This window comes from Accipiter gentilis, chromosome 26 (assembly GCF_929443795.1).
Source record: "Accipiter gentilis chromosome 26, bAccGen1.1, whole genome shotgun sequence".
Lineage (NCBI taxonomy): Eukaryota > Metazoa > Chordata > Aves > Accipitriformes > Accipitridae > Astur > Astur gentilis.
Genome location: NC_064905.1, coordinates 14,994,210 through 15,004,809, shown reverse-complemented (window position 1 = coordinate 15,004,809; position 10,600 = coordinate 14,994,210). Strand labels below are relative to the sequence as shown.

The 10,600-nt window shown below is 43.3% G+C and overlaps 1 protein-coding gene across 3 annotated transcripts; it reads left to right on the top strand.

Moving 5' to 3' along the window:
• Positions 1 to 2,207: 2,207 nt before the first annotated feature.
• CNOT8 (CCR4-NOT transcription complex subunit 8) lies at positions 2,208 to 10,285 on the top strand. Of its 3 annotated transcripts, none has more exons than XM_049829661.1 (7): positions 2,208 to 2,274; positions 3,187 to 3,386; positions 5,037 to 5,230; positions 6,683 to 6,844; positions 7,671 to 7,815; positions 8,477 to 8,587; positions 8,911 to 10,285. In XM_049829661.1, exons 2-7 carry the CDS (start codon positions 3,270 to 3,272, stop codon positions 9,058 to 9,060), a joined length of 879 nt encoding a protein of 292 aa, XP_049685618.1. In that variant the 5' UTR covers positions 2,208 to 2,274; positions 3,187 to 3,269; the 3' UTR covers positions 9,061 to 10,285. The 3 variants fall into 3 exon arrangements, with proteins under 3 accessions (XP_049685618.1, XP_049685617.1, XP_049685619.1); XM_049829660.1 differs by lacking the exon at positions 2,208 to 2,274 and adding an exon at positions 2,307 to 2,429; XM_049829662.1 differs by lacking the exon at positions 2,208 to 2,274 and adding an exon at positions 2,588 to 2,960.
• The last annotated feature ends 315 nt before the right edge of the window (positions 10,286 to 10,600 follow it).

Genomic DNA, 10,600 nt, shown 5'->3' with positions numbered 1-10,600 from the left:
AGCGCACAACGGTTTCAACAGGGCACAATCCAGGACATGCAGCTCAATCTGACTAATGTGAAAATGTTGAACTGAAGCCCTTTATTCCACCTTATGATGTAGACGGTCTGCACACACAGACTGTTTTTTTACTCTGGTCTTAATGGAAGCATACAGAGGGTGTGAGGAGTCTTCAAGAATCTGCTTTGGAGTGCTGGACATGGAAGAAAGCTTGGTAACTTCCAAATAGAAGAACTATGGGACTTCTAAAAAGAGCAGGGTGCCTTTTCCAGCTGTTCTTCATCTTTATTAGCCATGATCAAAATTAGCCATGATTGAAAAAACAAATTCTGATCTCCTTAAGCAAAGTATGTTTCCAGCTCTTACCACCAGTGCTTGTAAACATTCTTGAATAGCTTTTTTTTAAAAAAACCTACATGCAAACTTTTAAACTTTACAAGCATAATTTATCACAAGTTATTATTTCCTGCAATATATTTTTTGAGTAGGAAGGCATACATATTTTTGGTGTCCTGAGAATATTCATCCTCCCTTTTTCCCTGCCTTCAACATACCTTCAAGCACTGGGTTTCTGAACAAGAAAAATGATATATTTATTTTACTCTGAACTCTTCAGGAAAAAAAAATCTAACCTTTTATTTACAGAGTGCTGTAATCTAACCTGCTATATTTACCTGCTAACAACGTATGTTTTCTTGCATGAAATCCCAAATGCAGGTGAACATGGGAAAAAAGGTGGTTACTTTCTGCCAATCTAGCATATTGCATAATATACAAATTACGCAATGCAAGAGACTGCAGAGCTGAGGAGGCAAAATGGTATCTATCTATCATCTATGAAGATAAACTTTGAATCAAAGTGACATTCAATAATGGGATGTCATAAGGCGTTGACAGCACCAAGGTCACTTGATAGAGAGCAGTACTTGGAAAACCCTCTTCTTTTCTAAAAGTTACATTTCTGCTGAGGTATGAACATTAAATCTGAGACGCTGAACTGTGTCTGAAGTGCACAAGATACCAAGATTTGTTTTTCCAGACACTTGTATCAAAATGATAGGCAAGTGGCTGAGATTCAGCGAGAGGAAAGACTCCCAAATGGTGGGCAGGTAACAATTCTGCAACGGTACCAGAACTGCAGTATAACAGATGCAACCCTGTCCAGCAGGCTGGCAGTCTAAAAGAAAGGAAATACCATCTAAGCTTAATTATTAGTAGACGAGCTCCCAAATAAATTCAGAGTCTGCCGCCAGCACCTGCCAGCAAAGCAAGTGTTGGCAGCTAAGCTACACAAGCAGTTACATTATGCTGCTTTACTGGATACAAGCTTCTGTTGCTAATGTAATTTAAATAGCCTTTCTGGAACAGGAGGAGTCAGCCTAAAAGTTTGCAGGCGTAGTAGGTACTTGAACAATGACTTCTGAGCTTCTGCAGGAAGAGGCAGAACTTCCCCAAGTAATGAGCTTGCTATGCACTACAACATACGAGCAACATGTGCCAGGACAGCAGCAGTTTGCCGTCGCGGCCTGGAAAAACACACCCTCGTCCCGCTCTGCAACCCTGCGCGCCCACGGCTGGGCCGCGCAGCAAAGGCCCGTGGGTCCGCGGGGAGACTCCCGCCTCGCAGCAGCCCAGGCCCGACCGAGGCCGCGGCCTAAGGGTCTCTGCCGTGACCCACTCCTCTCCCTTTGGTGAGCCGAGGGCGGCCACTAATTCCTTTGGGGACGTTCAGGCAGGGCCTGGTGCTGTCCCTGTCCCTGTCCCTGTCCCAGGGGACGTGGCCACGCCGGCATGCTGCCAGTCCACCGAGGCTATGGCCGCCCGGCCTCGAATCCCCCCTTCCCTCAGGGAGAGGAGGACACCTAACTGCCTTAAGCCTCCCCCCCCCGCCGGTACGGCTAATGGACTCGCCCGCGCTCCGTGCTCTGGGAGACGCGGGCGAGTCCAAAGCCCGCGGACGGGGGGGGAAACGGGGAGGAGAAAGGCGACCCATCACAAGGCCAACGGCTCTGCGCAGGCGCACTCCGGGCAGAACCCCGCGTGGCGTTCCCCCCGCCCCCTCTCTTTCCCCTCCCCTCCGCGGGAGCGAGCGCGCGGCCGCGGCACAGGCGCGCGCAGCAACCTACCTCCCCCCCCCCCCCCCCCCCGCGCGCCCTTGCGGCTTTGCCATATCTCTCGCGAGAGCATAAGCTCCAACCCGGAAGTCCCGCCCCTCCCGGAGGCCGTATCGCGCTTGCGCGGTAGGCGAACGGCCCGGCCCCGGCTTCCGGGCAGGTAGCGTGGGGGGGGGGGAGGGGGAGGGGGAGCAGGGAAGGCGATGGGGAGCGCCGGAGCAGACGAGTCGCGGGGGGGACTGAGGGCTAGAGCGGCCGGGCGGTCCGGCTCCCGGAGCGCGAGCGGCGGAGCCCGGCCTGGCGGCGCGCGAGCAGGTGCGGGCGGGGCGGCCCCGGGCGCTCTGCGGGATCCCCCGGCTGAGGGGAAGGGGAAGGGGGGGGCACTCCCGCTCCACCGACAGGGATGAGCCGCCTCTGGGCGGCGGGGCCTTTTGTCGGCGGGCGGAGGGAGGGGGACGCCCCCCTTGGCGGGCCGGGCCGTGGCGGGTTGGGGTAAGTCCCGTCGGCGGCGGCGGGCAGGCCCAGGAAACGGCTGGAGCCCCGGCTGCCGAGACGGGGGGTCGTTTTGCCCGTGTTCTGTCAGGAAACGGTAAACGAGCGGCGGTTTATCCCGGGGGTAGCAGCGCTGGGACTGCCGTTAGCACAGGCTGAAATACCTCGCTTCGGTGTTTACCGAATTACGTCAGAGGAGCTCATCCCTATAAATGCAGTCTGTAAAGCGTGCCGTTGCTGTTCCTGGAAGCTGTCGCAATAGCTGAACATTAAACGTGGGGGTTCCCTGCCTGTGTGTCTGATCCCTAAAGTTCCAGAGCTTATGCCAGAAGGAGAGAGTGACTTTTTTCATAGGTAACGGGCTGCTAATTGTGCTCATCACCTGAATGGATGCTCTACGTTTTTTTGTCTTGTTCAGTGTGTTTACAGGAAGTGATAAAAGCAAGAAAAACTTGGTGTAAACTTTAAATGGGCTATTTGAATCCGCAAATGGAAGCATGACTGACACCAACAGAGCATTCATTCCTACATGTAGATCTTTCTTCGCATAAAGCATTATTTATTTATCTGTTTAATGCAGTGCACTGATAAGATCACACAGCTTGCAATTCTACACCATCATCTGAATTCAACATCAGCTGTCTTCGCACTGGTCCCTGCAAGATGCCAGCAGCCCTTGCAGAGAACAGCCAGGTTATCTGTGAAGTATGGGCCAACAATCTGGAAGAAGAGATGAGGAAGATTCGAGAGATTGTTCTAAGTTACAGCTACATAGCAATGGTAAATATTTCATACTTGACCGAATTGCCTCAGTCAAGGGATTGTTTTGGGTAGGGGAATACGTTGATTCTTGAGTGAGAAAGTATTTCCCCCTGTCCCTAGTCAAACTGAGCTAGAAGTTAAGTGGCGAAAAATCAGAAAGCAGTTCAGGAGAAGCCTTCCAGAACTTAATACAAGTAGTGTTGAGTATGGAATGAATGAATGAAAGCGGGGGAAGAGAGAGAGACTGCCTTAAAAACCTGAATTAATTTAATATTTAGCTATTTGTAATGTATTTGTTTGTGCAACAGAAAAATGAAACAGGTCAGATGTACAACGGGGTTTAAATCTTTAGTTTTCCGCCAGTGTATTTGTCCTTTGAATGTCTTTCTCCATTTGGTTATGGAAGATGCTATGGTCCTGCAGGACAAAAGACCTGCAAGTGACAACTAGTCAGCTGGGCTGCCTTCTGTTTAATGAGGTCAGATGTTGATTCTTAGGGAAGAAAAATATTCTGGCTGTAGGTGTAGGTATGACAATGTGTTCAGAAAGCTTTGTTTAAGATGACCAGAATCTCCCCCAGGTGGGAGGAATCTCTTCCTGCTCTTAAAAGTCTCTATCTGTTTGGCAGGAGGCAGTTAGTTACATAAATAACTGGTTTTGGTTATGATACTGTAAGTTATGCCAACTTTGCTTAGGAATGGTAAACTTCAAGATATGAAAGGTCCTTAATAAAAGCGTGGCATAAAAACACATGCCCCTGCAGAATGTGTAGTATTTCAGTGTAGAGCGCAGCTGTGCAAGTGAATGTGATTTTTTTTTTTTTTTTTTTTTTTTACGTCAATGGGAAATGAGCTTTCTTGCTTCTGTTTGATCTCATTGGAAGTGTGCTTATGACCTGTTTTAGTGGCTATGCTGCAAGAGTGGACACACAAAGATCCTGGGCAAGGGAGAAATTTTGTCAGATACACAGCACTGGATTCTTCATGAAAGTTTTTGCATATGCCATAGGAGAAGTTACGTAACCTGATGGGAGAATAAAAATAGTATGGAAGTTTGGGTTTCAGCAAAGATAGCACACAATCACTGGTCAAGTAAAATGTTCTTCACCTAATAGACAGTTGCTCTGTTGTTAAGGTCTGTTTTGATTGGCAGTAGTTTTCGTTAATGTAGGCATTGGCTGTTCCTGAAAAACAGTGAAGGTTATCACTAGCTGGACTGTTGAATGAAGATGGTCAGAGTGCTGAATATAACTTGTATTTAGAAGATGAAAGAACCCTGAATAAATTAAAAAGTCTATTCTAATATATTTATGGAAAATGAGAGAGTCCTTTACAAGAAGGAGATGTTTAGATTATACAGTAGTGCATATTGGATGACTTTATAACATTTTTGGTTTGGAATAAAAAATTGCAAGAAGAGATACCTGTAATAAATGAACGAATCCAATAGTTAACAAATTGTGTAGTGTTTTTTAGTGTCTGACTTGTAGCAGTTTAAAAGCTGTATGAATATGGAAAAGGAGTTAAAAAAAAAAGTGAATTTACAGAAGAATTCATAGAATGCAGTGGTGACACCTGCAAGTGTGGAACTGAATAGACTCCTGATAGAGTAATAATAACGACTTCTAATAGAGTAAGTGGTGAAGTAAGATTTTCCCTTCTCTCCTAGGACACAGAGTTTCCTGGAGTTGTTGTAAGGCCAATTGGTGAATTCCGCAGTTCCATAGACTATCAGTATCAGCTCCTTCGGTGTAATGTTGACCTTCTGAAAATTATCCAGCTGGGCCTGACTTTCACAAATGAGAAAGGAGAATATCCTTCCGGCATCAACACCTGGCAGTTTAACTTTAAATTCAACCTTACGTGAGTCTCGACCTAGGGAATAATGCCTATTCTCTTCTGCTGAAGCGATGCTTTCCTTTGGCAAATGCAGGTGTCCATATGTTCATCATCTGAGCAATAAAAATTCAGATTTCTAACATAGATTATGTGGGAACCTATTTTGGTGTGACAGGAGTTTGCAATATTTCTGGAAGTCAAAGCCATGCTAAAATCGTATCCTTAATACCCTTGATAAATAGCCTATGCCAAATAATTTTGTGCCTTAAACTTTTTTCCAGAACAATGCTATAGTCTGAGACTTTATACAGTTTATGTATATAAATATACATATATAAAAATCCATCTGTTTCTGGTAAAAATAAATGGATGTGCTGTTTTTAGCAAAAAGGAAAATACCTCTTTACAGATCCATGCTAAAATATAAACTGGGATCTAAAAAAAAATTGATGTAATCATCAGACCTGTTCAGGAGAATGAAACTTGTTAAATGGAGTGTGGCAGTTGTTCTTGTCTCCTCTATGCTGCAATATCCTGGGCTACAATTGAAACAAGTTTCATTATCCCTTCCCCTGTTATTGTAAAGACAAACTCAGCATAATTACCACTAGAGCTGCCTGGAAATAAAGAGAGGGTTTATCTGGCAAAAACCACATTTATAGGAAATGAATCAGTATTTTTATGGAACTGTCATGGGAAAACATTAAAAAAATTCATAGCTAGTATGTGCAGATCATATAGTTCTTGAACCCAAAAGTTGCAATATTTACTTCCATAAATTTGTGAGCCTCTTAGAAGTACTGAAATTAGAGTGAAGTGGTTTTCACAGTGTGATCACTTAATTTGACTCAATTTTCGAATTTGGCATGAATTTTGCTCCATGTGTTGTGACGTCCTTCCCTCCTCCCCACCCTCAAATGAAGCAAACTAGAAGTCAGGTTCCTGCTCAGCTCTCCACCAAACATATTGCTCATTGCTGTCTGCCTTCCTTAGCCAGGTATTATGCAATTTTGTTTACTCCCAGAGATGGAGCAGGAGATGATGATAAGGTGGTATATGCTGTGAAGTGACAAAGAAAAATGTAGACAGGAATGATGCTCTGGGCTTTAGAGTTGCACGTCTTCCTGTTTGGGAGAACTCTTTTCTCTGTGCTGTCTTCTGTGGTGCTTCTGTTCTCCTAGCAGAAGTGGCATTTTTCAAAACATCATTCAGTTCTATGGAGGTGGAGTCTTTGGCATTTGCACTAGCAACAGAATTATTAACTAGTTACAACCGCAGAATAGCTTATTATGGCTGTAGGAGGCTGCAGTAGTGGTATTAAAACTAATGCAATTTGAATTTTTAGAGACACAAATGTGGAACCCAGAGATAGCCTACTGGTCACTCCAATTTTTTAAATACAGTGTGGGGAGAATTTTTCTAAAATGAGTCTTGACTTGGTAGCACCTTGAACACAAAGCTGCTTTTCTCCTTCAGGGAGGACATGTACTCTCAGGATTCCATAGACCTCCTTGCCAGCTCTGGGCTGCAGTTCCAGAAGCACGAAGAAGAGGGGATCGATACCCTGCATTTTGCCGAGTTGCTTATGACATCTGGGGTTGTCCTTAGTGACAGTGTGAAATGGCTGTCCTTCCACAGGTAGGTCTGAGACGGTCACTGATGTGAAGTGAGAAAACTCTTTTTGACTGAAATACTGCTGCTTTTGTCCGTGGAGATTGACACAGATTTTAAGGAGAAGAATTGGCAGCTCTGCAGTTCTTAAAATAAGCTTCAAGATAGGAAGGCCAAGTTTAACAAGTAAGGACGCTTGGCACTTCATTTTGTTCTAGTCTGAATTTTGTGTACGCGTTGCTTGCAAATCCTTTTGCTGTTACAGTCTTCCTCTATGGAAGAAGTTATTACCAAGTTGGAATGTGACTTCTACACTTAGTAACTTGTGTGCATTATAAAGTAAGGTTTTTGTTTCTTCTTCCTTACAAAGTTGGTGGTGTTCTCAACTTCCACCTTGAGTTTACGCAGAGGGAGAAATCTGTGTACTTAAGATGTCTTGTGGCATTTCAAGCAACTTTATTACAAAGGCTCTGGTCCTTGATACCTATCGTAGCAAGTGAAAGGACTTCAGGGAGGAGGTGGTGGCAATAGATACTTACAGGGTTTCCTGCTTTTCTGTATTGCCCATAGCTACAGAAACTTGCAGCGTTGGGGAGGAGAGTATGTTCTTCCCAGTGGCTTAGCTGTTCCGCAAGAGGTTAGCGGAAGCATCAAGGGAGCATTCAGAAATCCTACACTGACACAGATAATCAGGATGAATTCTGGCTCTGATCCAGAGGAATTTTGTGAATGTCAGGAAATGTTAAGGTTTGAAAGCTACAGCACGTAAAACTCTTGTGAAAAATGAGGTATCGGTACTGACCGAGTATAGATGTTGTCTGCTTATCTGGCTTCTGTATGTTTTTGTTTTCAGTGGTTATGACTTTGGTTACATGGTGAAGCTGTTGACAGATTCCAGGTTACCAGAAGAGGAACATGAATTTTTCCATATCTTGAACCTTTTCTTCCCATCTATCTATGATGTAAAGTACTTAATGAAGAGTTGCAAAAACCTCAAGGTACTTGTATATGCCCAGCAAGCAAGTCGTGGATGGGTATCAATACTGTATGTGTACAGTAAGCCAATTGACAGAACTGCTGCATATATGAAGTCTTAAAATTGGAATGTGTATAAAAGCTAGTAGTCACACATAAGCACCTATGACTTAGTTTGTATCTAATAGATTCTGTCTGCCCAGTTTTAGATTTATGAATATGTAAATTATATAGGGGACATTCCCGTAGCCTTCCTGTTTGTGTGTCCGTGATTTCAGAGGCTAATTATAATGCAGCATGCCTATCCTCCCTATGCAAGGTGGAGTATTTCTTCCTACATGAACTACTACATGACTCGATTAACTGGTAGACACTCAGTGTTGAAAGTAATTTATCTACTGAATTACAGCCTTGTTTGAGGAAAGGGAGGGAAAGGTCCAGCATTTGTAACCTATGAATATACCCACAGTCATCTCAAGTATCTGCAGCAGGAAGCAAGTTACCTAAATTTGAGAAGAGCATGCATTCCTGAACAGTGTTTACCACTGTGTTCACTCCCAGCTGGTGTGTGTGTACTGATGGAATCTGCATCAGCCAGTGTTTGCCCTCATGTTTTGGAAAAGTGTGGCAATTTTGGTAAGAGATGGATCTTCCAAAATAAAATCTCCTGTGTTCTCATTGCAGGGTGGCCTTCAAGAAGTGGCAGATCAGCTGGATTTGCAGCGAATTGGACGACAACACCAGGCAGGATCGGACTCTCTTCTCACGGGAATGGCATTCTTCAGAATGAAAGAGGTACTGCAGTATTCTTTGTGGTTCTTCTTTCTCCAGTTCCTATCCATAAATGTGAACACACACAATGCGTTTTTTGTTTTGTTTTGAGTTTTTTTTGAGCCTTGTGGCCATCACACTTCAAACTGTCAATAATAGAAGTTGTTGATACTGGCACAGGTTTCTGTTTACTCCTCTTTCATGTGTTTATTTCAATTCGCACGCTGCATCTTGGAGGTGGCTGACTTCAAATGAGCTGTTTAATTAGCATTGGGTGCTTTCTGATGTAGAGGCACAATTAAACAATACCTGTTTCTCCCTCCCCCCCCTTTTTTTCTAATCTGCAGTTGTTTTTTGAGGATACAATTGATGATGCAAAGTATTGTGGGCGGCTGTATGGCCTTGGCACAGGAGTGGCTCAGAAACAAAATGAAGATGTGGACTCGGCCCAAGAGAAAATGAGCATTTTGGCTATTATCAACAACATGCAGCCCTGATAAGCGGTACCCCTCAGCAGAACATGGTTACCATATTGGCAGCTGCTGTCCTCAACCATTTTCCCCAATAGTGTTTCAAACAAAAGGCATCTACAGTATACAGCCTGCAGAAGGCCTGCAGTTTTGCTGAAGAGCTGCATCTTCATCTGAAACCCTAAAGAAGAGAGTTGACTGAATTCCTAATGCCAGCATTTGTGGTTTGCTATCTTTTTAATACCAAGGGCAAAAGACAGAACCTACTGTGTATACCTCTGGTTTTTCCTCTTTATACTGTACAGAATCTGCAAGGAAGACTTAATGGTAGAATATTCAGTAGAGCTAAGGGTCTGGAAATCCAGTAAAAATGGACACAGACATGCACACAAATTTGCAAATTGTGCTTTATAAAGCTTTTAAAACTTCTGCATGTTGTGAGGGTGACTGCTTCACCTCATGTTTTGCTTATTTTATCTCTGTGTAGTCTGTGGAAATTGCTCCCTTTGATCACTGCAGAGGTTTGGGAATGGATGACATTAAAAATGATCCTTGCAGCTAAAAATATTCAGAGATTTGCTTTAACAACAGGGGGAATGGATATTACTGGAGCTGATTTGATCAGCTCTCCAGAGTTTCTAAATCTGTATGGTACAGGTTTGACCTATACTGAGCCTCAGCTTAGTTCTTATGGGTATTAATAAACTGTTCTGGAAATACGTTAAGAGGCGTAAAAGTTCACCTTTGACAGGGGATTGGACCAATACTCTGACTTCAGTTTTCTTCAACTTAACCTACAGATTTTATTCTTCTCCTTGCAACACAAATAGTTCAGCAGATGGATAAGTATTTGTTCTTTTTCTCCCCCGTGCTTCTTCAGCCCCTGATTTTACTACATGCTTAACAACAGACAAAACAGCTCCATTTCTCTTCATTATAAACATCTGAAAAGTAGTTAGAGGATGGAAGAACAACTTGGGATTCTGACTTTTTAAAAAATGAGCTATTCTATAGTATCTTTTTTTTTTTTCCCCAACAGCTCTGTAATGACATTTCTTCAAAAAAAGAAAAAAGAAAAAAAAAACCTTTTGGACATGGCAAACTTACTGAAAATTTTAAGACTTCTTTGTCTTTCATTTTAAACAAGCTTAAACAATCCATCATTAGGAGTTAAGGTTTAGAGCTGGTATTTAAAATGCTTGTAAATACTACTTGTTTTTAATTTTTGTAAAATAAATTTTTTTAAACCAGGTCTTGTTTTGGATTTTCCATCAAGCACTAAAATTCCCAGAGTCCAGGTTTTGCAGTCTGAATTTGAGTGATACATGTTCAAAGATGCTCAAGTTTCTTTCTTCTTTTACTATTTATGATGTGCTACTGCGGTAGTTCTTAGTAAAATCTGCTTTTAGGCTTATTGTACAGGAGCTGATGAATGTTGAGCTTAAGATCCCTTTGGGGGGACTTGCATTCTCTTTCTGCTTGTCTCTCAGCACAGCTAGCAGTATTGTGGAGTATTTTTTCAGTGCAGCACAGCTGCTGAAAGTGACAAATTTGTTTTGCTTATCTG

Bases quoted from the DNA above. Each gene is read 5' to 3' on its own strand.
- CNOT8 (XM_049829661.1), top strand. From the start codon at position 3,270: ATGCCAGCAGCCCTTGCAGAGAACAGCCAGGTTATCTGTGAAGTATGG. The intron at 3,387-5,036 runs GTAAATATTTCA...CTTCTCTCCTAG, and splicing joins GTTACAGCTACATAGCAATG to GACACAGAGTTTCCTGGAGT. The intron at 5,231-6,682 runs GTGAGTCTCGAC...TTTCTCCTTCAG, and splicing joins AACTTTAAATTCAACCTTAC to GGAGGACATGTACTCTCAGG.